This window comes from Pan paniscus, chromosome 18 (genome assembly GCF_029289425.2).
Source record: "Pan paniscus chromosome 18, NHGRI_mPanPan1-v2.0_pri, whole genome shotgun sequence".
Classification (NCBI taxonomy): Eukaryota; Metazoa; Chordata; class Mammalia; order Primates; family Hominidae; genus Pan; species Pan paniscus.
The window spans coordinates 33,553,427-33,576,014 of record NC_073267.2 but is presented as its reverse complement, the minus strand read 5'-3'; the positions used below and the strand labels follow the sequence as shown (position 1 = coordinate 33,576,014).

Below are 22,588 nucleotides of genomic sequence, written 5' to 3'. Positions count from 1 at the left end.
CGCGGTCATTCACCCTTCAGTCATATTCATTGGCCAGGAGGTTCAGACCCCTGCGTTTCTATTGGTTATTTCTTTCATCCCATCGCCCCCTGCCTTTCCTCGTCCTCTGATTGGTCTTGCAGCCCTAGGCTTTCTCCGTTTCCTCTTTCCAGATGACCCACCCCCTTTTCGCCTCCAGCCCCGCCCACGATTCCAACGATTGGCAGAAGCCCAGTTCTCTCTCTCCCACTATTCGTCCAAATCCTCTGACTAGGCGGGAGAAAAAAGGAGCGCGATGAGCCAGTCCGCGCGCAGGCGTGGAACGCCGAGACGCTGGCTGCGGAGCCGGCTCTGCAGCGTGTGCGCAGGCGCGAGGTCGGCGGCTCGCCCCCAAGCGGGAGGGAGGGGGCGGTGGCGAGAGCGCGCGAGGGGGTGAGAGGGCTCGAGAGAGACCCCGGCGCGTGGCGCCCCCCGACCCCTGCCCCGCCTCTGCGCGCCCAGCGGCCGCTCCGCCCCCGGCGCGCGCCGAGCCGCGCCCTTCGCCCTCTACCCTTTCTCGGCTGGCCTCGCCGGGAGGCCCGAGGGGCGGCGCCTTCTGCGGCCTCCCCGGCGGGGGGATGTGAGGGGCGGCCCGCGGCCATGGAGACGGGCACGGCGCCCCTGGTGGCCCCGCCGCGCCGTCATGGCGCCCCCGCGGCCCCCTCGCCGCCGCCCCGGGGTTCCCGGGCCGGGCCCGTCGTGGTGGTGGCTCCGGGACCTCCAGTGACTACGGCCACTTCGGCCCCCGTCACCCTGGTGGCCCCCGGAGAGGCGCGGCCCGCCTGGGTCCCGGGGTCGGCCCAGACCTCTGCTCCGGCTCCGGCTCCGGCCCCAGCCCCGGCCCCAGCCCCGGCTGTCACGGGCAGCACGGTGGTGGTGCTGACCCTGGAGGCCTCGCTCGAAGCCCCAAAGCCGCAGCTCCCCTCCGGCCCGGAATCCCCAGAGCCCGCGGCGGTGGCTGGAGTTGAGACATCGAGAGCTCTGGCCGCAGGGGCAGACTCTCCGAAGACAGAGGAGGCTCGACCCTCACCCGCCCCAGGACCAGGGACCCCCACCGGGACCCCTACCAGGACCCCTTCCAGAACGGCTCCTGGTGCCCTGACCGCCAAACCCCCGCTTGCCCCCAAGCCGGGAACCACAGTGGCCTCAGGAGTGACTGCACGGAGTGCATCAGGACAAGTGACAGGTGGGCATGGAGCTGCCGCAGCAACATCAGCATCAGCAGGACAGGCTCCTGAGGACCCCTCAGGCCCTGGCACAGGCCCCTCTGGGACTTGTGAGGCTCCGGTAGCTGTCGTGACCGTGACCCCAGCTCCGGAGCCTGCTGAAAACTCTCAAGACCTGGGCTCCACGTCCAGCCTGGGACCTGGCATCTCTGGGCCTCGAGGGCAGGCCCCGGACACGCTGAGTTACTTGGACTCCGTGAGCCTCATGTCTGGGACCTTGGAGTCCTTGGCGGATGATGTGAGCTCCATGGGCTCAGATTCAGAGATAAACGGGCTGGCCCTGCGCAAGACGGACAAGTATGGCTTCCTTGGGGGCAGCCAGTACTCGGGCAGCCTGTGAGTACCAGTGGGCACCCAGCGGGACCGCCTCGGGGAAGCAAAGGTTGGGGGAGGGCGAAACGATACACTTTGCCCAGACTCTGGCAGCCCAGCCTCCTCTGAGGATCCACGGGGTGATCAGCGCGAGCTGCCGTGTCTTGAGCATCCTGAGGTGCCTGTGACATTGGCATGTTAGTGGAGTTTCAGACCAGGGGTCAAGAGGTCTGGGTTTAAGCCTTGCCTTTGATGGGTTGTGTGCCCTTGAGCTAGTGGCTTCCCCATTTCCGTGCCTCAGTTTCTTCCTCTATAAAGTGGATTGAATGAGATGATACCTGAGGTCATCCCTGCTCTTTGATGGGGAACTCCAGCTACAGGCCGGATATTCTGGAGGGTTGGTTGGGCGAGGGTTCTGGTAGAGACCCTTGGTCCCTTAGGGTGGATAGCCTGGGAGGGGTGCAGGCATCTCCCTTCCCCCATAGCCCTAGGTCCCAGGGATGGAGTAGAGAGGTGGGGAAGTCTGGCTGATGGAAGGGAGACCGTGCAGTCAGGATCCCGCTGTGAAACAGGGCAGTCTTGTATCTGCACTGAAGTAAAGGGTGGGAGAGGCCTCTTCCCCATTTCCTCATCTCCCCAGCCGGGCTGACTCTTTCCTAGTTCTCTCCGGGGCCTGAGTCACTCCCGAGGTAGGGGGTGATTGCCTCTGACTTCTTCCTTCCCCCTCTCTGGATCCTGCCCGTTGTTCCTGTGCCCCTTTGACCTGCTGGGCCAGTCAGCCTACAGCATCGCCTGGGCCCCCAGGTGTCAGGCCCCAGGTGCTAAGGATAAAATAGTCCTTTCAAGGAGCCAATCATCTGGAGAGAAAGAAAAGTACTTAAACAGTTGGTTTCAATAGAAGACCTCGGGTTTAGCCTAGAGATCTCCAGAGGGTTTCCTGAGGCACCTAGAGCAGGGAGTCAGCTGAACCTGCTCTGAATCGTGGAGAGTAAGTAGGATTGATTTAGTCTTGGCTATGTGTGCAAGAATCGGGGGAAGCCCTGTGGGAGAGTTTTCCAGGCAGGGTTCACGAGCCAACCAAAATCAGAAAGCCTTTGACTGGGTACCAACATTCAGGGTCTTACGTGGGAAAGCAACTGAGGTTTGACCCTGGTGCTTTCTAGGCACAAGGACTCGGTTTATAGACGAAGAAACAATTAGTGCAGTTGAGTGAATTGTCCCCCTCAAATAATCTGGATCTGTGTGACCAGTGGCTCTCTCCTCAATAGCAGGCTGTCCTGAGGAACTCGGGCTGAATTTAGTTTGGGGGAGTCCCTCTTGTGTGCCAGGCACTATGCCGGGTGCTGTTTCTCTGCTTTGTAGCTTTGTCCCTCTAAGATCAGCTTCCATGCCAGAGAACTCTACCTCTTGGGCAAGACTGACTGTAATCCATGTTACTTTCGCAGCGTTCAGTGGCTCGCTGCTGTCCACAGGATGAAGTTCAGGCTCTTTGGCCTGCGCATAGCCTCTCTGGTCACCTTTGCCACCATTCCTCACCGGGTGCTTTGCGCTGTGGTCCTGCTGAACTAGTTGTAGTCCTTTCCCCTTCATATTCAGGCTGTGCACCTGCCAGGAGTGCTCTTCTCCCCTTTCTTTGCCTGCTAAGTTCTACTCATTTCTTCATGGCTTACCTCAGATGTCCCCTCCTCCAGGAAGCTTCCCTGATACCCACTGCCCCCACTGCAATTAGATGTGTCTTTGGTGCATCTTTGTCATTGCATTTCCCATGCTGTATTACAGTTATCGCTCCTCTTAGGCTGTAACCTTCTTGAGGGCCAGAAGGTATCTTACTCTTCCCAGCCCTTGGTAGAGTTTGTAACCGACTTATGATAGAAATTAATGAGAGATGGTCTCTCTGTTTAAGGAGCTTCTAGAACAAAGGAAACTAACATTTAACGAGCCCCTTCTATTTAACAGATGTTTATATGCAGTTTCTCAATAGTCTTCTCATAACTTTGTGATGTAGGTGGTGGTGGTGTTTTTTTTTGTTTTGTTTTGTTTTGTTTTTGAGACGGAGTTTTGCTCTTGTTGCCCAGGCTGGAGTGCAATGGTGCGATCTTGGCTCACTGCAACCTCTGCCTCCCAGGTTCAAGCAATTCTCCTGCCTCAGCCTCCCGAGTATCGGATTGAAGACATGTGCCACCACACCCGGCTGAGTTTGTATTTTTAGTAGAGACAGGGTTTCACCATGTTGGCCAGGCTGGTCTTGAACTCTCGACCTCAGGTGATCCGCTTCTCACTTCTGACACCTCCGCCTCCCAAAGTGCTGGGATTACAGGCATGAGCCACCATGCCCGGCCCGGTGGTGTCTTTTTATAATTGAGGAAGGGACTCAGGTCATCCCTTGACAAAGCTCCCCATTGTCTCAGAGACAGAACTGAAATTTGAACTTAGGTAGGTTTGATTCTTAAGACCCAAGCTTTCTTCCGTTCCACTCACCTCCTAGTACAGGCTCCTACAAGTAAGTGTTTGAAGAATGATGGGGCACCATGAGTATGAACCTCTGACAGAACAGTGAGTAAATAGGGCAGGGAGTCCTTTATTTGCCTGGGGTGATTTCAGGGAGGAGGAGGTAGAGTAAATTGCAGGTGACCCAAGGGATCTCAAACATTTGATAGGACAAAACTCAGATGGTTGCGTCTAAAGAGACAGAAGTACATTTGTTCTGTATTTTATTTTATTATTATTATTTTTTTTCGATGGAGTCTCGCTCTGTCATCCAGGCTGGAGTGCGGTGGCACAATCTCGACTCACTGCACCCTCCACCTCCCGGGTTCAAGCGATTCTCATGCCTCAGCTTCGCGAATAGCTGGGATTTCAAGCACGTGCCACCATGCCTGGCTAATTTTTGTATTTATAGTAGAGACAGGGTTTTACCATGTTGTCCAGGCTGGTCTCAAACTCCTGACCTCAAGTCATCCACCTGCCTCGGCCTCCCAAAGTGCTGGGATTACAGGTGGGAGCCACCATGCCCGGCCTCTTTTATTATTTTATTTTTATTTTTTGTAGAGACAGAATCTCGTTATGTTGCCCAGGCTGGCCTTGAACTCCTGGCCTCAAGTGATCCTCTTGCCTCTGCTTCCCAAAGTGCTGGGATTACAGGCATGAGCTACCATGCCTGGCCCTCTAGGGTGTTTTATTTTATGGATAGTAAGGTATTACTTAATGGGCACTTCGCTGTGTGTTATTTCGTATAAACTCTCAACAAACCCCTTCGGGTAGATATTGTTACTTTCTCCACCTTACAGATGAGGAAATTGGGCTTAGCAAAATTAAGTGATTTGCCCAAGGTCACACAATGAATAAATGGTAAAGCTAGGACTTGGATCCAGATCTAATGCAAAATGTGGCTTTAAAATACTCCATACTCTCTCCCCAGATTTGGATGTGTCAGAAGTGAGATTTAAATATGACCTCTGAATAGAGATCCATCAGGGAAGGAAGCCCTTTCAGTGTGCCTTGGGATGCCCAAGTGGCCAGACATCCTGATGTTTGGCAGCTCACAGACTATCCAGTTTCTCGTTTGAGCTTGGGGAGGTGGCTTGCCTCAGTTCCCCCTGCAATGCAGGTTTTACACTATTGCTACTGACCCCTTCCGTGCTCCCCCGACCCTACAGAGAGAGCTCCATTCCCGTGGACGTGGCTCGGCAGCGGGAGCTCAAATGGCTGGACATGTTCAGTAACTGGGATAAGTGGCTGTCACGGCGATTCCAGAAGGTTTGAGGGCTGAATGGTGGGCAGGGCAATGCACAAGTTGGGAGGGGTAGCATGTGCTCCAGGGAAGCCCAGGAAGCCGATAATATCTGCCCTCTGGACCACACTGGGGATAGATGGGCCCTGGCGGGGGAATGGCTTTAAAAATAGAAGTCCAGGCCAGGTCCAGTGGAATCAAGCCTATGGGATGTCGGAGGAGTATCCAGGGAGTTTGTGGACTGCTGGGGAAAGCTTGGAGGCTGTGCCAGCCCTTGAAGCTGTCCCCCTCCTGCCACTTTGCCTTAGGTGAAGCTGCGCTGCCGGAAGGGGATCCCCTCCTCTCTCAGAGCCAAGGCCTGGCAGTACCTGTCTAATAGCAAGGAACTTCTGGAGCAGAACCCAGGAAAGTTTGAGGTGCGTGCAGCTCCAAGGTGTGGGGACATGTGGCCCTGTCTGTGCAAGGGGTATCAGTTCCCCCAGATGCTGAGGTAATCCCCACTGTCCCACTGCAGGAGCTGGAACGGGCTCCTGGGGACCCCAAGTGGCTGGATGTGATTGAGAAGGACCTGCACCGCCAGTTCCCTTTCCACGAGATGTTTGCTGCTCGAGGGGGGCATGGGTAAGGTGGCCGGACCATGGGGGTCAGTCAGCAAACATTGGCTGGAGGATCCACCTTTTATCTAGGTGGATACAAGACTGAGTTGAAAGTGGTTTTTGCCCTTCAGGACTTGTAGAAGAGCTATCTGTAATGGAATAAGTGTCAAGCCATGTCAAAGGAACTGTCCTGGGAAGGAGACTTGACTCGGGTTGTGTGTGGGGGCACGTCATGGGCTCCTTGAAGAGCTTGCATTTGGGCTGGGTTTTGGAGGGGTGGGAGCTACAGCAGTGGGGCAGGGTTTTCCTGCCTGGGGGTTATGGAAAAGATCACCAGGGACCCTTAAATGCTATGCCAAAGCATTTGGAATTTTGTTCTATAGACCAAGCTTCCTCCAGATGTCAGTATATACTCTTCTCTAGTAGTATGCAAGATGATCATCTTAGGGAGTTCTCTGATGGACTTTTTTTTGTTTTGTTTTTTGAGATGGAGTCTCCCTTTGTTGCCCAGGCTGGAGTGCAGTGGTGCGATCTCAGCCCACTGCAACCTCTGCCTCCCAGGTTCAAGCAATTCTCATGCCTCAGCCTCCTGAGTAGCTGGGATTATAGGTGCACACCATCGTGCCCGGCTCATTTTTGTGTTTTTAGCAGAGACGGGGTTTCACTGTGTTGGCCAGACTGGTCTTGAACTCCCGACCTCAAGTGATCTGCCCGCCTTGACCTCCCAAAATGCTGGGATTACAGGTGTGAGCCACTGCGCCTGGCCAGATGGACTTTTTGTTCTTTCTTTTCTTTTTTTTTTTTTTGAGATGGAGTTTTGCTCTTGTTGCCGAGGCAGGAGTACAGTGGCACGATCTTGGCTCACTGCAACCTCTGCCTCCTGGATTCAGGTGATTCTCCTGCCTCAGTCTCCCAAGTAGCTGGGATTACAGGTGCGTGCCACCACACCCGGCTAATTTTTGTATTTTTAGTAGAGACGGGGTTTCACCATGTTGGCCAGGCTGGTCTCGAACTCCTGACCTCAGGTGATTCACCTGCCTTGGCCTCCCAAAGTGCTAGCATTATAGGCGTGAGCCAACACGGTCAGCCGGACAATTTTTTAAATCAATAATTCATCCTTTAGCAAATATTTATTGAGCATCTGCTATCTACCAGGCACTGTCTAGTCACAAATGATTGCAGTGAACAAAAAACCAAAAACTCATCTCATGGTGTTTATATTTTAGTGGGGACAAACAATAAATCAGGGAAAGGAAAGTATATTGTATGTGAAATGATGGTAAGCATTAAAGAGGAGGTTATTTTTATTTTTACTTTTATTTGTTTTTTGATAGAGATGGGTTTTCATCATGTTGCCCCGGCTGGTCTTGAACTCCTGGGCTCAAGCGATCCGCCTGCCTTAGCCTCCTTAAGTGCTGGGATTACAGGCGTGAGCCACTGTGCCTGGGCCTAAAGAGGAGTTTAAAGCAAGAGGGAAATAGAGAATGTGAGTGGGGATGGGGTTACAAATGACTTGATCCTGCTTATGTTTTAAAAGGGTCATTCTGGCTACCATGCTGAGAACAGACTATAGGGAGACAAGGACAGAAACGGACCAGTTAGGAGACTTCCTGTAATCCAGGAGAGGGTGAGAGCTAGACCAGCATGGTAGCAGCGGGAGTATGGGGAGAAGTGGTTGGATTCTGGATATATTTTGAAGGTCGAGTCAAAGGGATTTGCCAATGGATTAGACATGCAGTGTGAGAGGAGAGAGGGGAGTAGGGTTTTTGGCCTGAGAAATGAGAAGAATGGAGTTGCTGTTTACTAATACAGATGGGGTAAAGGTAGCTGTGGGGGGCATATCAGGAGCTCAGTTTTGGAACGTTTATTTTTTATTTTTGTTTTTTGAGACGGAGTCTCGCTCTGTCGCCCAGGCTGGAATGCAGTGGCGCCACCTCGGGTCACTGCAACCTCCACCTCCCAGGTTCAAGCAATTCTCCTGCCTCAGCCTCCTGAGTAGCTGGAATTACAGGCACCCGCCACCATGCCCAGCTAAGTTTTGTATTTTTATTAGAGACGGGGTTTTGCCATGTTGGCCAGGCTGGTCTCGAACTCCTGACCTCAAGTGATCTGCTCACCTCGGCCTCCAAAGTGCTGGGATTACAGGTGTGAGTCTCCATGCCCGGCAGGGAACATTAAGTTTAAAATGCTTATTGGACCTCTAGATGGAGATGTAAGTTCAGTGTACAGTATACACAAACCTGGATTTCAGGGCAGATGTTTAAACTGGAGATAAATTGGAAATTAAGAGTCGTCAACTTATAGAGGGACTAAATCTTACCCACGAGACTGGATGAAGTCACAAAGGCAACAAGTGTAGATACAAAAGGAATTGATGCGAAATGTCCAACGATTGAGCCCTGCAGCTCCCATAGTTTGAGAATGGGAAGATGAGAAAGAGCCGGTAAAGGAGACTGGAATGAGAAGCTAGAGGTAGGAGGAGGACCAGGAGCATGTGATTGGGAGCAAAGTGTAGTGGGGTTTCAAGCATCAGCTGTGTGAAATGCTGCTGAAGGGTCCAATAAAGTCCAGCCTGAAAATTGACCTCTGGATTGAACACTGGAGAAGTCATTAGTGACCATGTTAAAAACAGTTTTGTGGCTGGGTGCGGTGGCTCACACCTGTAATCCCAGCACTTTGGGAAGCCAAGGCGGGCAGATCATCTGAGGTCAGGAGTTCAAGACCAGCCTGGCCAACATGGTGAAACCCCGTCTCTACTAAAAATATTTTTAAAAGGCCAGGCGTGGTGGCCCACGCCTGTAATCCCAGCACTTTGGGAGGCCGAGGCGGGCAGATCATGAGGTCAGGAGTTCGAGACCATCCTGGCTAACACGGTGAAACTCCCGTCTCTACTAAAAAAATACAAAAAATTAGCTAGGCATGGTGGCGGGCGCCTGTAGTTGCAGCTATTCGGGAGGCTGAGGCAGGAGAATGGTGTGAACCTGGGAGGCAGAGCTTGCAGTGAGCCGAGATGGCGCCACTGCACTCCAGCCTGGGTGACAGAGGAGATTCTGTCTCAAAAAAAAAAAAAAAATTAGCTTGCTGTGGTGGCAGGTGCCTGTAATCCCAGTTACTCGGGAGGCTGAGGCAGAAGTTTCAGTGAGCCGAGATCACGCCATTGCGCTCCAGCCTGGGCAACAAGAGCGAAACTCTGTCTCAAAGGAAAAAAAAAAACAGTTTTGTGGCTGGGCGCGGTGGCTCACGCCTGTAATCCCAGCACTTTGGGAGGCTGAGGCAGGCGGATCACCTGAGGTCAGGAGTTTGAGACCAGCCTGACCAACATGGAGAAACCCTGTCTCTACTAAAAATACAAAATTAGCCGGGCATTTTATAGGGAGGCTGAGGCAGGAGAATTGCGTGAACCTGGGAGACAGTTTGCCGTGAGCTGGGATCGCACCATTGCACTGCGGCCTGGGCAACGAGAGTGAAACTCTGTCTCGAAACAAACAAAAACAGTTTTGTGTGGAGCAGTGGGTGAAACCCTAACTGGAGAATGGGAGAAAAGAAATTAAAGACAGTGAGTCTATAGGTAAGGAAAGAAACAGTGTGGTATTTGGAGGGAAGAGAGGGGTAAAGAGACTTTTTTTTGTTTGTTTTGAGACAGAGCTTGACTGTCGCCCAGGCTGGAGTGCAGTGGTGTGATCTTGGCTCACTGCAACCTCTGCCTCCCAGATTCCCAGATTCAAGTGATTCTCCCACCTCAGCCTCCCAAGTACCTGGGATCACAGGTGCCCGCCACCACACCTGGCTAATTTTTGTATTTTTGGTAGAGACGGGGTTTTGCCATGTTGGCCAGGATGGTCTCGAACTCCTGACCTCAGGTGATCCACCCACCTTAGCCTCCCAAAGTGCTAGGATTACAGGCGCGAGCTACTGCGCCTGGTGAAGAGACTTTTTTTTTTTTAAAACTCAAATAACAGCATGTGGGTATGCTTGTGGGAACGGTGGAGAGAGAAATTGATAGTGCAGGAGCAAGGGGAGGGTTGTTGGAGTGGTGGCCTGTACACACGAGAGGGGATGGGATCCTGGGCCCAAGTGGAAAGGAAGTGCTTGCCAGGATCACAGACTCTTCACCCATAGCAACAGGGAGAAGGCAGGGACACGGAAGCAGGCAGGTGGGTGATGGGTGTGGGTGCTTGTGGAAGTTACATATTTATTTTAATATGCATTAGGTAAAATAACCATATCAAACCTGTCATTTCGGGGATGCTTTTGCAAAGTGGAGAAAAAATGTCAACTAAATAATAGTAGGGTGGTACGCAGATAAAATACAAATGAAGATCACACTTGAATGCCTGGAGTTTTGGGAAAAGCTATTCTGGGAAGTGGTCAGGAGGAGGATGTGTGAGACTGGAGGCAGGGAGAGGATCTGGGAGGTCATTTTTTATGGGCAAGAAATGGAGGTCTGAGCTGTGAATGGCTGTGGAGGTGGAGAGGAGCAGGCGGGAATGGAATTCAGGGTGCAGCGCTGCTTAGGCTTGGAGTAAGGGGTTCTTTTCTGATGTGGGGCTGAGTGAATAGAAGTCCTGGACACGGCAGTGGGGCACCCTCAAGAGGAGCAGGTCTAGGGTACAGATTTTATTCTTTTGGATGCAGAGACAAGAGAAAGGGCTGAGGCACAGCTGGCTTCCAAGCCTTCCCCAAGAACCATGAAATCCAGTGAGACCGATAAGGCAGGCCCTGCCCTGGGGAGCTCCTGCTTTGGGGTGACAAAGACATTTAGTGCTAGAGGAGGGCTGATGCTGCGGCTGTGGAAAGCTTCCTGGAGAAAATGACCTGGAAGGTTTCTGGGATGTGGCTGAGGAAGGAGGGCGAGGGTGTAGCCTGTGCTGGGATGGCCAGGACCATGTGGAGTATGTAGCCAAAGGCGGAGCCCCGGGGCCTGGAGTGCTCTGCTGTGGGCTGAGCCTTTAGCTGAAGCTCGCTCAGCAGGACTGGGCAGGTGGATGGAGGAGCCTGGTGATAAACTCTGGGACGAATCTGGAACTGGGTTTGGGGACAGAGCTCTCAGCCCGTGACTGTCCTCACAGTCTTCCCCAACCCCCACAGGCAACAGGACCTGTACCGAATCCTGAAGGCCTACACCATCTACCGGCCTGACGAGGGTTACTGCCAGGCCCAGGCCCCCGTGGCTGCGGTCCTGCTCATGCACATGCCTGCGGAGGTCAGCGCCCTGGTCCTGGGCCGGGAGGGGCAGGGGGGATCTCAGCCTACAGTGGTGATGGGGGAGCTCCCTGCTCCCTGCTTCTCAGGCCCCACCCCTCCTCCTTGTTCTTGCTCTTCTCAGCAAGCCTTTTGGTGCCTGGTGCAGATCTGCGACAAGTACCTCCCAGGTTACTACAGTGCAGGGCTGGTGAGTGTCTGGAGGCTGGGTGCATCCGGGGCTGTGGCGTTTCCTCCAGGCTGCAGGCAGGTCCTTGCCTTGCCCCACCCTGGCCTACCCGGCCTCTGCCCACAGGGCCGGCCAGTTCTCCCCTGATAGGGGCACAGCTGACTTGGCCCTCTTTTCATGGTTTGTCCCACCTGCAGGAGGCCATTCAGCTGGACGGGGAGATCTTTTTTGCACTCCTGCGCCGGGCCTCCCCGCTGGCGCATCGCCACCTGCGGCGGCAGCGCATTGACCCTGTGCTCTACATGACGGAGTGGTTCATGTGCATCTTCGCCCGCACCCTGCCCTGGGCGTCGGTGCTGCGTGTCTGGGACATGTTTTTCTGTGAAGGTACTTCTGTGGCCCTCCAGGCATGAGGGGCTGGGGTTTCTGTGGTGGCTATCAGGGGTTCTGTCATATTTCTGGTGGTCCATGGACAAAAGGTACTTGTTGGGTGGAGGTTTCACCATAAGCAGCTGGGGGCTGGAGAAACAGGCCTGATTTTAGTTCTGCCACCAACCCAGAGCCTGCTCTCCCTGCCAAGATCCTGAGACTGATAGCAGCTCATGTCCTTTCACAGGGCCTCAGTTTCCTCATCTGAGATTGGCAGTAGATGGGGATGGGGGCTGTGAGTCTATCCTGATCAGGACAGGCTGAGATCTTGGGTCTGACCACCCCATGCTCTCTACTCTCCACCCCTGCAGGCGTTAAGATCATCTTCCGGGTGGCCCTGGTCCTGCTGCGCCACACGCTGGGCTCGGTGGAGAAGCTGCGCTCCTGCCAAGGCATGTATGAGACCATGGAGCAGCTGCGTAACCTGCCCCAGCAATGCATGCAGGAAGACTTCCTGGTGCATGAGGTAGGCCTGTGCCCTCAACGCAGCCCCTGCCTGCCTCAGCCCGCTCCCACCCTCAGCTCCATTCTGGTACACATTTCCTCTCTGTGCAGGTGACCAATCTGCCGGTGACAGAAGCACTGATTGAGCGGGAGAATGCAGCCCAGCTCAAGAAGTGGCGGGAAACGCGGGGGGAGCTGCAGTATCGGCCCTCACGGCGACTGCATGGGTCCCGGGCCATCCACGAGGAGCGCCGGCGGCAACAGCCACCCCTGGGCCCCTCCTCCAGCCTCCTCAGCCTCCCTGGCCTCAAGAGCCGAGGCTCCCGGGCAGCTGGAGGGGCCCCGTCCCCGCCGCCCCCCATCCGCAGAGCCAGTGCTGGGCCTGCCCCAGGGCCTGTGGTCACTGCTGAGGGACTGCATCCATCCCTTCCCTCACCCACTGGCAATAGCACCCCCTTGGGTTCCAGCAAGGAGACCCGGAAGCAGGAGAAGGAGCGGCAGAAACAGGAGAAGGAGCGGCAGAAACAGGAGAAGGAGCGGGAGAAGGAGCGGCAGAAGCAGGAGAAAGAGCGAGAGAAGCAGGAAAAGGAGCGAGAGAAGCAGGAGAAGGAGCGGCAGAAGCAGGAGAAGAAGGCTCAAGGCCGGAAGCTTTCGCTGCGTCGAAAGGCAGATGGGCCCCCAGGCCCCCATGATGGTGGGGACAGGCCCTCAGCCGAGGCCCGGCAGGACGCTTACTTCTGACCTCTGCCCTGGGGCTGGACTGCATGGCCCCCCTCTTTCCCTCAGCCAAGAACAGGCCTGGCCCGAGGTGCCACCCCCTAGCACCTTGTCAGGCTGTCCCTTGCTGGGGAAAGTGGCTTGGTTCCCCATCTCCTCGCCAGCTGCTGATCCCTACACGGGCAGGACAGATGGGCAGCTGCAAATGAGTCTGGAGCCTCTCATCTCCCATGAGGCTCAGCTGGGGGGTCTCTGTCGCTCCTGCCCCAGTTCCCTCTGGGTCCCCTCCTAGGTGCTGTCCTGAATGGCCTGTTGTCATCCCAGGGGTGACTCCTGGTGATGGGAGTCAGCAGTTTCAGATTCTTACACTCCATGGCTCCCCTTACCATGAGGTGGAGCTGGCTTCCTTTTCCCTGTCTTCAGTCCTCCCTGTGTCCCCCACTTCCTGGCCAGGGCTCTCCTTCTGGACCTGTGTTGTAATTGTGTACAGAGGATGGCGTTGGCCTGGGGTGGGGGTGCTCGCTTTGTCTTCTGTCCTTTGGTTCTCCTTCCCTAATGCTCCTGTACCCAGTTTATTTAAGGGGACATGCACTGGAATAGGAAATGTCCCCCATCTCCCTTCCTGCACCCTGCTGTGCTCCCTCCAAACCCACCTTGCTCTGTGTTCTCAGGCCCCCCTGCTTTTGTCTCACCAGGACCCATACCTTTCACCTTGTTCCCTTCCACCCCTCCAGTTAGTCCCTATCTGGGTAAGGGTCTTCCCTTGAGCTCCAGGGGGTGGAACCCAATGTTTACATTCTCTTCTGTCTCTGCCCCCACCCCATGCAGCGCTTTGAGGAATCGGAAAAGAACCTGCTGTTGTACCTGGGCCTGTCTCCTGCCTTGTTATTTGATGAGGGGGGGATGGGGTAAGGACGAGGGAGGGAGGGACAGAGCCAGGACCTGGGTCTCTGTTGAAGCAGTCTGCTGTCTTGGCAAGTAGGTACCTCTTAGCTTTGGGTCCATCTCTCAGTCACTCATCAGACACTGGTTGAGCTCCTGCTCCATCTTTGCCTGGGATCTGCTGTCTCCATTGTCACTGGCTGCCTGGAGCTCTCTATGCACCACGTGCAGCACCCGGATCTCCTTCCCAAAGTGCTCATGCAACTCCTGGAAGCTGGAGGGGGTACTCACAGTGGCTAGAAAGCCACTGTCCTCTGGGGATGAGATGGGTTCTTGGCCAGCTGCCTGGCACAGCTCCCAGTATTGGGTTTTGGTGGGGGGGGGGAGGGGGGACAGCAGCCCAGCCAGCCGCCTCCAGCTCGCGCCAGCCAGTGCCCACAGCCAAGTCTCCAGCTCTTCCTGGGTTTCTGCAGCCAGCTTGTAGGCCCGCCCACCTGTGCCCTCCACCCCAGGGGTCAGGATGGTAAAGGCATAGGGTTCTGCGGCCTTAAGGTGTGGTTCCACCTGGCAGTTCTCTAACAGGATGAGGCCCGGGGTGCATGGTCGGTCTAGTGTTCTAGGTAGAAGAGGAGGTTTCCTCGGAGGATGAACCATCGGCGCTGGTAGCTGAGGTTTCGGGTCCCCTTCTTTAGCAAGATGCCTTCCTGGTCTGGGGCCTGTGTTCTGTAACCATGGAAGAAACTGAGCACGGACTTTCTGTGCAGTTTCATCGTGATCCAATATGGGAGGAAACCCCTAGGGAGAAAGAAGTGGCCCATCTAGTTGCCTGGGGGAAGAGTAGGGGAACTCTCATGCTGTCCTCGTCTGGCTTCAGCACGTGCTGCCTGCGCACAGTCTTGGCTTAGGGGGATGCAAGCTCCGAGTGTCAAGAGCTAGGGGTCCCAGCACAGGGGCTGATCCCTGCTACCTCCCCAATTCCCCCTTCTGCTTGGGCCACATTCCGTTACCTGGGCAGGAGTTGCTAGGCCCTATTTGCTCAGGGGGGCTTCATGCTGCAGAGAGGCACTGTTGCCCTTTTCCAGGCCTACCTGAGAGCAGGGCACAAGGGGCTTCTGGCCTGAGTACCGGCGCCAATGCCACCTCTCCAGTGATGGCTCTCCCACCTCAGAAACCAGGAACTCGCCCAGGGTATGGGCGTGGGACAAATTACTTCCCCTGGGTCCTAAAGGGAGGTGTGTTCAGAAAGTGCCCCGAGAGCCGTCCAGGGGCCCCAGGCTGGCCATCGGGAGAGCCAGGCTTCCCCTCGGAGAGGCAAGGCTGCACCTCTCAGGCTAGGAGGGCTGACCGCTGGACCATAGGAATGGGAAGGCAGGATTTCTAACGAGACGGTAGGGGCGCTGAGCCCTTAGCCCTGGGGGAAGGGTGACTTGAACCCAGGACAGGAAAACGGAGCAGCAACCCACTGACCCTGCTCGGACTTTGCCCCTCCATCCTGACCCTGGGCGGCCCTTTAAGCAGATGCGCTCCAGTTTTTCTCCAGAGCCTCTACTGCTTGAATGACGGACTCGAAGCTACTTCCGGCCATTTCTCACGCCCGGTCAGAGTCCAGGCATTCTTAGGTTCCCTCTTCTCAACATTGTCCTCCCACGCGACTGACGTCACTTCTGGCGGGAGAGAGGGTGGAGGCGTCTTCCCTCGCTTATCGCATACTTCCGCCCGCTCTTCCAGTTAGTTCCCTAACCCGAGTGAAGCCACTTCCGGGCTTCCCGGGCGCCTTCCGCAGTCCTCTTCCGGGTGATGGCGGCCGGGTGCCCCGGATGTAGCCCTGGCGCAAGCATCTCTTCTTTTCGCCACCTCGCCTTCCGCGGATTGCGAGGTGAGTGCGCGAGGGTGGGACCGCCCGAATCCCCGTGGCCCTGTAAGTTGTACGCAGCCCGGGACAGTTGGGGCTCACCACACGGAATTGGGAGTTCGGAGCAGGGAGGAACAGGGTGGCGAGAGCGCCAGGTCCTGAGTCGGCCCGGGCCCGGCGAGCTCCGAGAGAGCCAGGGTAGAGAGCGGGGGTTAGCCCGTGGAGCCGGTGGCGCGCAGACTGCGGGGGCTGGAGTTGGGGGCGGTCATGTGGTGAAGCCTGTCTCCTTTCAGCCAGGGTCGGGGGATCTAGAGGGTCCGCTCCTCCGTCCCCGCCCCATTTAACTCGCGGATGCTAGACCCAAGTCCTGGAGGCCTCCTGGCTGCCAGCTTCCTTTCGGCCCCTGCTTTTGTGCTCCCTCCGCTCCCAAACTGTACCTGTCACAGACCAGGAAAAATGTTTGCTGTGCTGCGTCTGTTGGCGAGTCCCCTCCTCACCCGGTTCCCTTCCTCTGCATCCTTTCCTCAGCTTGAGAAACACCTCTTTGCCCCGTCATGCCAAAGAGGAAAGTGACCTTCCAAGGCGTGGGAGATGAGGAGGATGAGGATGAAATCATTGTCCCCAAGAAGAAGGTGAGGGGGCCAGACTGCTTTGTGTGGGGGAAAGAGGAGCTAGAAGCCTGAAGAGGAAGAAAGCTGGCGGGAGAGGGGCGGGGCGGGCAGGCAGAGAAAAGCCTAGTTTTTTCAGGTTCTCTGAGGAATGGGTTGGGAGCGTCTTCAGTGTGGGTCCTGAAATATTTGGGGAAGTAGTCGAGATCCTGAAATATTTGGAGAATATTTGGGTTCAGATCCGGAAGTATTTGGGGAGGTAGCCAGTAACCTGCATTTCTCGACTTTCTGGCTCCTGCTCACAGCTGGTGGACCCTGTGGCTGGGTCAGGGGGTCCTGGGAGCCGCTTTAAAGGCAAACACTCTTTGGATAGCGATGAGGAGGATGATGATGATGATGGGGGGTCCAGCAAATATGACATCTTGGCCTCAGAGGATGTAGAAGGTAAGCTGTATCCAAGAATACACTCTGCTGGAAAAACAAGTAGGGGCCTCTGGTGGTGTGGAGCGAGGGAGGCTCCGGTCTCTTTTTTCCATGCCTGGAAAAGGGCACCTGTGTCTTTGGTGCAGGTCAGGAGGCAGCCACACTCCCCAGCGAGGGGGGTGTTCGGATCACACCCTTTAACCTGCAGGAGGAGATGGAGGAAGGCCACTTTGATGCCGATGGCAACTACTTCCTGAACCGGGATGCTCAGATCCGAGACAGCTGGCTGGACAACATTGACTGGGTGCGGCCCAGGGCTGGCGTGGCTGGGGCCTGGGAGTGGCAGATGCTGGGCCTGCTCCCGTGGCAGTTGGTGGGAAATCACTCCATCTTCCCATTACAGGTGAAGATCCGGGAGCGGCCACCTGGCCAGCGCCAGGCCTCAGACTCGGAGGAGGAGGACAGCTTGGGCCAGACCTCAATGAGTGCCCAAGCCCTCTTGGAGGGACTTTTGGAGCTCCTATTGCCTAGAGAGACAGTGGCTGGGGCACTGAGGCGTCTGGGGGCCCGAGGAGGAGGCAAAGGGAGCAAGGGGCCTGGGCAACCCAGTTCCCCTCAGCGCCTGGACCGGCTCTCCGGGTTGGCCGACCAGATGGTGGCCCGGGGCAACCTTGGTGTGTACCAGGAAACAAGGGAACGGTTGGCTATGCGTCTGAAGGGTTTGGGGTGTCAGACCGTAGGACCCCACAATCCCACACCCCTACCCTCCCTGGACATGTTCGCTGAGGAGGTGGCGGAGGAGGAACTGGAGACCCCAACCCCTACCCAGAGAGGAGGTGAGCTTGGAGGACAGAGGAGGGGGCAGTGGGTAGGAAGTGAGACACTGGAGGCCAAATGGCTTTCCCTGTTATTTTAGAAGCAGAGTCACGGGGAGATGGTCTGGTGGATGTGATGTGGGAATATAAGTGGGAGAACACGGGGGATGCCGAGCTGTATGGGCCCTTCACCAGCACCCAGATGCAGGTGAGCTGCTTTCTCCCTCCTTCTGCCTTGTCCCTGCTTCCCCCACTCCTGTCAGTTGTTCCCCAGCTCTGCCCTCTCCTTGCAGACCTGGGTGAGTGAAGGCTACTTCCCGGACGGTGTTTATTGCCGGAAGCTGGACCCCCCTGGTGGTCAGTTCTACAACTCCAAACGCATTGACTTTGACCTCTACACCTGAGCCTGCTGGGGGCCCAGTTTGGTGGGCCCTTGTTTCCTGGACTTTGTGGAGGAGGCACCAAGTGTCTCAGGCAGCGAGGAAATTGGAGGCCATTTTTCAGTCAATTTCCCTTTCCCAATAAAAGCCTTTAGTTGTGTACTGGGGCCTTGGCTGTGCTGATGGCCAGAAGCCAGGGGCCTTCTCCACAGTCCCTTTGGACTTGTCTTGGTCCCTGAGTGCTCCCATGAAGATCCTCCTTGGAGGTGCCTGTCAGGTATCCTGTGGCCTCCCTGCCTGGACTCTGCTTGCCGTGTAAACATCCCCAACTGCGCTGCTCTGTGCTCCTCTCCCAGGTTTCTTGTTCGATTCCTCTTAGGTCTTTGGCTTTCAGGACCTCAGATTCTTTATCCTTGTAGCCACCAGAGGACAGAGCCCCAGAAGTGGATCTTTTAGGCCCAGAAGGACCAGGGCATCGAGAAGACATTGGGACCCTGTTGGGGGTGAACATGGAACCCTCTTACTCTCGCTTCACCCTCTCACTCTCGCTTCACCCTCTCAAGCTCCTGAGATGCTGGGCAGAAGTGGGATGAGTGGCCCAAGACCGAGATCCCTAAGGTTCTGAGAGCCAGTGTCTTCCCTAATCTGGCTTTCCTCTATCCTTGCCGTCGTTCCCACAGCCCTTCAGTGAAGTGCAAACTCAGTGGCCAAGTGTGGGTCAAGTGTGCATTGTACTGGCACAGAGAGGGGCAGTGACTCACTGGAGGTCACAGGAATCAAAGGGCTGGCCCAGACCCAGTGGGCTCCTTTCCCAGACCTTTCTTGGCACAAAGCCTTTGCTGCCTGGCCTTGGAGGCCCTGCGGCCTACATTCTCTGGACCCCACTATGTGCCTGGCACAGGGCTAGTGCCTTGAGGAAACTGAGGTAGCTGGGTTGGTCCCCTTCCAGGAATTCAGAGTCTGGTGGCAGGGGCATGGGAGATAGACAGATGTAATTCTATAGCCTGGGCCTGGCACCCTCCACCTCCACGCCCCACCAGCATTGCCTTACGCCTCCCTTGCCCCACGTTAGATGGTTTCTTCCGGTTTTGCACTCTGGCTGCCCCTTGGAGTCTCCTGGGGAGCTGTAATAGCTCTTTGGAGATTCGGATTGAGCTGGTCTAGGTTGTGGCCCAGGCATTGGGCATTTTGGAAGCCCCCAGGTGTTTTCAGCTTGCAGCCAGGCCGAGAGAGAGCCCCTGAGTCAGATCCCCATGGTTTAGGCACACCTAGCGGGAGGGGTGGCTCCTGGACCCCACCGTGGTTGTAGAGCTGAGCATGTGTGTGGCTTTAGTGGGGTCTGTTAGTTATGGGGGTCTGGGCACTGGAGCTGCAGGACACTTGGGATCCCAGGGCAGAAAGGGCCAGACGAGCAACTAGGAAAGACTTGGTGGCCAGGGCGGAGTGGGGTTACCTGACACTCTTGTGAGGCCCCTTCTAGTGCCTGCTCACAACGGAATTTCATTCACTCCAAGAAGCCATCAGGGGTAAGATACCTTCCTTTAAACGTCACTAAGAAAGAAGAGGCCTGCCGGTGACACAGTAAGATGCCATTGATCTAAAGATGCGTCTTGATTTCAGAAAGGTCCAGAAGTGGAAAGCAGGTTTCAGGGCTGCTGAGGTACAGTGTTCTCCTGTAGGCCCCAGGGATGGTCTCTTAGGGGTGCTGAGTGCGTGCGTGGTAAATGGATGGAGCCCAGGGGCGCCTCCTGCCAGTGTCCTCCAGGCACTCAAACCTAGCCCTTCTGAAGCCGACCTCACGTGACCTCACAGCCCCTCCTGAAGGTGCCTCACTGATGACGGTGGGTGGAATAACAGCCCCCAGAGATGTCCAGGTTTGGAACCCCAGGACGTGGGAAAGTGTTACCTTGCGTGGCAAAAGGGGCCCGGCGCCTGTGCTTCAGTTCAGGATTTCGTGGTGGGGAGATGACCGTGGATGGTTGAGGTGGGCCCCGAGTAATCATGGGGGCCCTTATAAGGGAAGGGGAGTCACGAGGGTCTGCGCATGAAGCAAGGAAGCTTCTGGCTGTGAAGATGGCAAGAAGGCCTGGGGCCAGGCGATGAGGTGGCCCCTGGAGGAGCTGGAAAAGGCATTGGATTCTGCCCCAGAGCCTCCGTGGAGAAACAAAGCCGCACTGACAAGACTTCAGCCTGGTGAAAACCATTTTGGACTCCTGACCTCTAGAACTGTAAGATAATAAATTGGTGTGGTTTTCAACCTCTCAGTTTGTGGTAATTTGTTAACAGCCCCAATAGGAAACAACTACTCATGCATCCAGGGGACACCTCATGAACCACCCGATCTCACTAAGTTCTCCCTTCCTGTGACCACATTGCTATTTCAGGTCCCTGTCAGCACTTATAAATGTGGCTGCCTCTTGCTAGGGTGGCCTTTATAGCACATCTGAAACAGCACTCCTTGGCTTTTTGTTTGTTTTGTTTTTAGAGACAGGGTGTTACTGTCACCCAGTAGGGGTGACAACATCTCTCTACACTGGAGTACAGTGGTGTGATCATAGCTCAATGCAGCCTTGAACTCCTGGGTTCAAGTGATCCTCCCACCTCAGCCTCCTAAGTAGCTGGGTCTACAGGAGTGCACCACTTCACCTGGCTAATTAAGAAACTTTTTTTTGTAGTGGCAGGGTCTTGCTATGTTGCCCAGGCTAGTCTCAAACTCCTGCACTCAACCGATCCTCCCAGATCAGCCTCCCAAAGTGCTGGGGTTACAGGTATGGGCTACTGTGCCCAGTGTGCTTTTCTTTTTTAGTTGTGTGTGTGTATATATGCAGTTTATATGTATACAGTTTGTAAGAGATACATATGGATAGATAGATAGATATAAACTTTTTGTTTGAGTAAGCTTTTTTTTTTTTTTTTTTTTGAGATGGAGTTTCGCTCTTGTTGCCGGGCTGGAGTGCAAATGGCACGATCTCAGCTCACTGCAACCTCTGCCTCCTGGGTTCAAGGGATTGTCATGCCTCAGTCTCCCGAGTAGCTGGGGCTACAGGCACCTGCCACCACGCTTCAGTACCCTTCAGTGGTTTTTTGTATATTGACAGGGTTGTGCAACCATCACCACAGTCTAATTTTAAAACCTTTTTTTTCTACCATGAAAGAAACCTGACCCATGAGTAGCCCCTTCTCGCTACTCCCCACCTTTCCTCACCCCCCAGCCCTGGCAACCACCCATCTACTTCCTGCCTCTAGATTTGCCTCTTCTGGGCATTGAAGATAATGGAATCATATATGTGGTCTTCTGGGTCTGGCTTCCACTTGGCCCTATGCTTTCAAGTTCAGCCATGTGGATATCTTCATCTATGTTTATTTTATTATTTTTTTTTTTTGAGACGGAGTCTTGCTCTGTCACCCAGGCTGGAGTGCAGTGGCACGATCTTGGCTCACTGCAACCTCTGCTTGCTGGGTTCAAGCGATTCTGCTTCAGCCTCCCAAGTAGCTGGGATTACAGGCCTGTGCTACCACACCTAGCTAGTTTTTGTATTTTTAGTAGAGACTAGGTCTCACCATGTTGGCCAGGCTGGTCTCAAACCCCTGACCTCAGGTGATCTGCTCCCCTTGGCTTCCCAAAGTGCTGTGATTACAGGCGTGAACCACTGTGCCCAGTCCTTTTGTTTATTGTTGAATAACTGTATTGTGTGGATGTACGGAACATTACTACTAATTCAACTTCACCCTTTTTAAAAATTTTTCTTATTAATTCAACTTCACACTTTTTTTTTATTTTTCTAGTTTTCCCCTAATGTCCTTTTCTGCTTCAGGATCCCTTGTGACACCACATTATATTTAGTTGTCACATCTACTTAGCTTCCTCAGCCTGACAGCTTCTCAGGCTTCACCTTTGTTGACCTTGACAGTTTCAAGGAGTGCTGGTTTGTATTTTGTAGAATATTCTTTTTTTTTTTTGGCGGCGGGGGGCGGGGGACGGAGTCTCTCTCTGTCACCCAGGCTGGAGTGCAATGGTGTGATCTCTGCTCACTGCAACCTCCACCTCCCCGGTTCAAGTGATTCTCCTGCCTCAGCCTCCCGAGTTACTGGGATTATAGGTGTGTGCCACCATGCTCGGCTAATTTTTGTATTTTTAGTAGAGATGGGGTTTCACCACGTTGGTCAGGCTGGTCTCAAACTCCTGACCTCAGGTGATCTACCTGCCTCGGCCTCCCAAAGTGCTGGGATTACAGGTGTGTGCCACCGCACCTGGCCTCAGAATATTCTTTTTAAAAACAACTTTATAAATTTAAAATGTATATATATATATACACACACACATATATATATACACATTATATATATATACACATTATATATATATGCATTATATATATATATACATATATATATATATTTTTTCTAGAGATGAGGTCTCACTATGTTGCCCAGGCTGTTCTTGAACTCCCAGGCTCAAGCGATCCTCTCGCCTCAGCCTCTTACAGTGCTGAGATTACAGGTGTGAGCCTCCACACCCAGTTGAATATTCCGAAAATTTGGGTTTGTCTGATCCTTTTTCTCATGAATAGGTTTGGGTTATGGAGTTTAGGGAGGAAGACCACAGAGGTGAAGTTCTTTGCTTTTCACTTAAAACTTTTTTTTTGAGACCGGGTCTTGCTCTGTCGAGCCGGGTAGAGTGCAATGGTGCAATCATGGCTCAGTGCGGCCTCAAGCTTCTGGGTTCAAGTAATCCTGCCTCGGCCGCCCTAGTAGCTGGAGCAAGAGATGCATGGCACCATTCCT

At 54.5% G+C, this 22,588-nt stretch overlaps 3 protein-coding genes across 3 annotated transcripts; 2 read left to right on the top strand and 1 right to left on the bottom strand.

Moving 5' to 3' along the window:
* Positions 1-295: 295 nt before the first annotated feature.
* On the top strand, positions 296-20,067 carry TBC1D10B (TBC1 domain family member 10B). The gene is made up of 10 exons (XM_008959656.5): positions 296-1,580; positions 5,213-5,312; positions 5,595-5,702; positions 5,801-5,907; positions 10,971-11,085; positions 11,209-11,274; positions 11,451-11,640; positions 11,994-12,148; positions 12,238-15,601; positions 16,106-20,067. Exons 1-9 carry the CDS (start codon positions 619-621, stop codon positions 12,865-12,867), a joined length of 2,433 nt encoding a protein of 810 aa, XP_008957904.3. The 5' UTR covers positions 296-618; the 3' UTR covers positions 12,868-15,601; positions 16,106-20,067.
* On the bottom strand, positions 13,852-14,926 carry LOC134729283 (uncharacterized). The gene is made up of 2 exons (XM_063597559.1): positions 14,814-14,926; positions 13,852-14,520 (listed from the first exon to the last, which is right to left on the bottom strand). Exon 2 carries the CDS (start codon positions 14,377-14,379, stop codon positions 13,852-13,854), a length of 528 nt encoding a protein of 175 aa, XP_063453629.1. The 5' UTR covers positions 14,380-14,520; positions 14,814-14,926.
* CD2BP2 (CD2 cytoplasmic tail binding protein 2) lies at positions 15,566-20,067 on the top strand. Its single transcript, XM_003807465.6, has 7 exons — positions 15,566-15,601; positions 16,106-16,209; positions 16,491-16,629; positions 16,755-16,912; positions 17,012-17,444; positions 17,525-17,631; positions 17,717-20,067. The coding sequence occupies exons 2-7, from the start codon at positions 16,132-16,134 to the stop codon at positions 17,825-17,827; spliced, it is 1,026 nt and encodes a 341-aa protein (XP_003807513.1). The 5' UTR covers positions 15,566-15,601; positions 16,106-16,131; the 3' UTR covers positions 17,828-20,067.
* Positions 20,068-22,588: the final 2,521 nt, after the last annotated feature.

Bases quoted from the DNA above. Each gene is read 5' to 3' on its own strand.
- CD2BP2 (XM_003807465.6), top strand. From the start codon at position 16,132: ATGCCAAAGAGGAAAGTGACCTTCCAAGGCGTGGGAGATGAGGAGGAT. The intron at 16,630-16,754 runs GTAAGCTGTATC...TCTTTGGTGCAG, and splicing joins GGCCTCAGAGGATGTAGAAG to GTCAGGAGGCAGCCACACTC. The intron at 17,445-17,524 runs GTGAGCTTGGAG...CTGTTATTTTAG, and splicing joins AACCCCTACCCAGAGAGGAG to AAGCAGAGTCACGGGGAGAT.
- LOC134729283 (XM_063597559.1), bottom strand. From the start codon at position 14,379: ATGGTTCATCCTCCGAGGAAACCTCCTCTTCTACCTAGAACACTAGAC.
- TBC1D10B (XM_008959656.5), top strand. From the start codon at position 619: ATGGAGACGGGCACGGCGCCCCTGGTGGCCCCGCCGCGCCGTCATGGC. The intron at 5,908-10,970 runs GTAAGGTGGCCG...CAACCCCCACAG, and splicing joins GCTGCTCGAGGGGGGCATGG to GCAACAGGACCTGTACCGAA. The intron at 11,086-11,208 runs GTCAGCGCCCTG...TGCTCTTCTCAG, and splicing joins TCATGCACATGCCTGCGGAG to CAAGCCTTTTGGTGCCTGGT.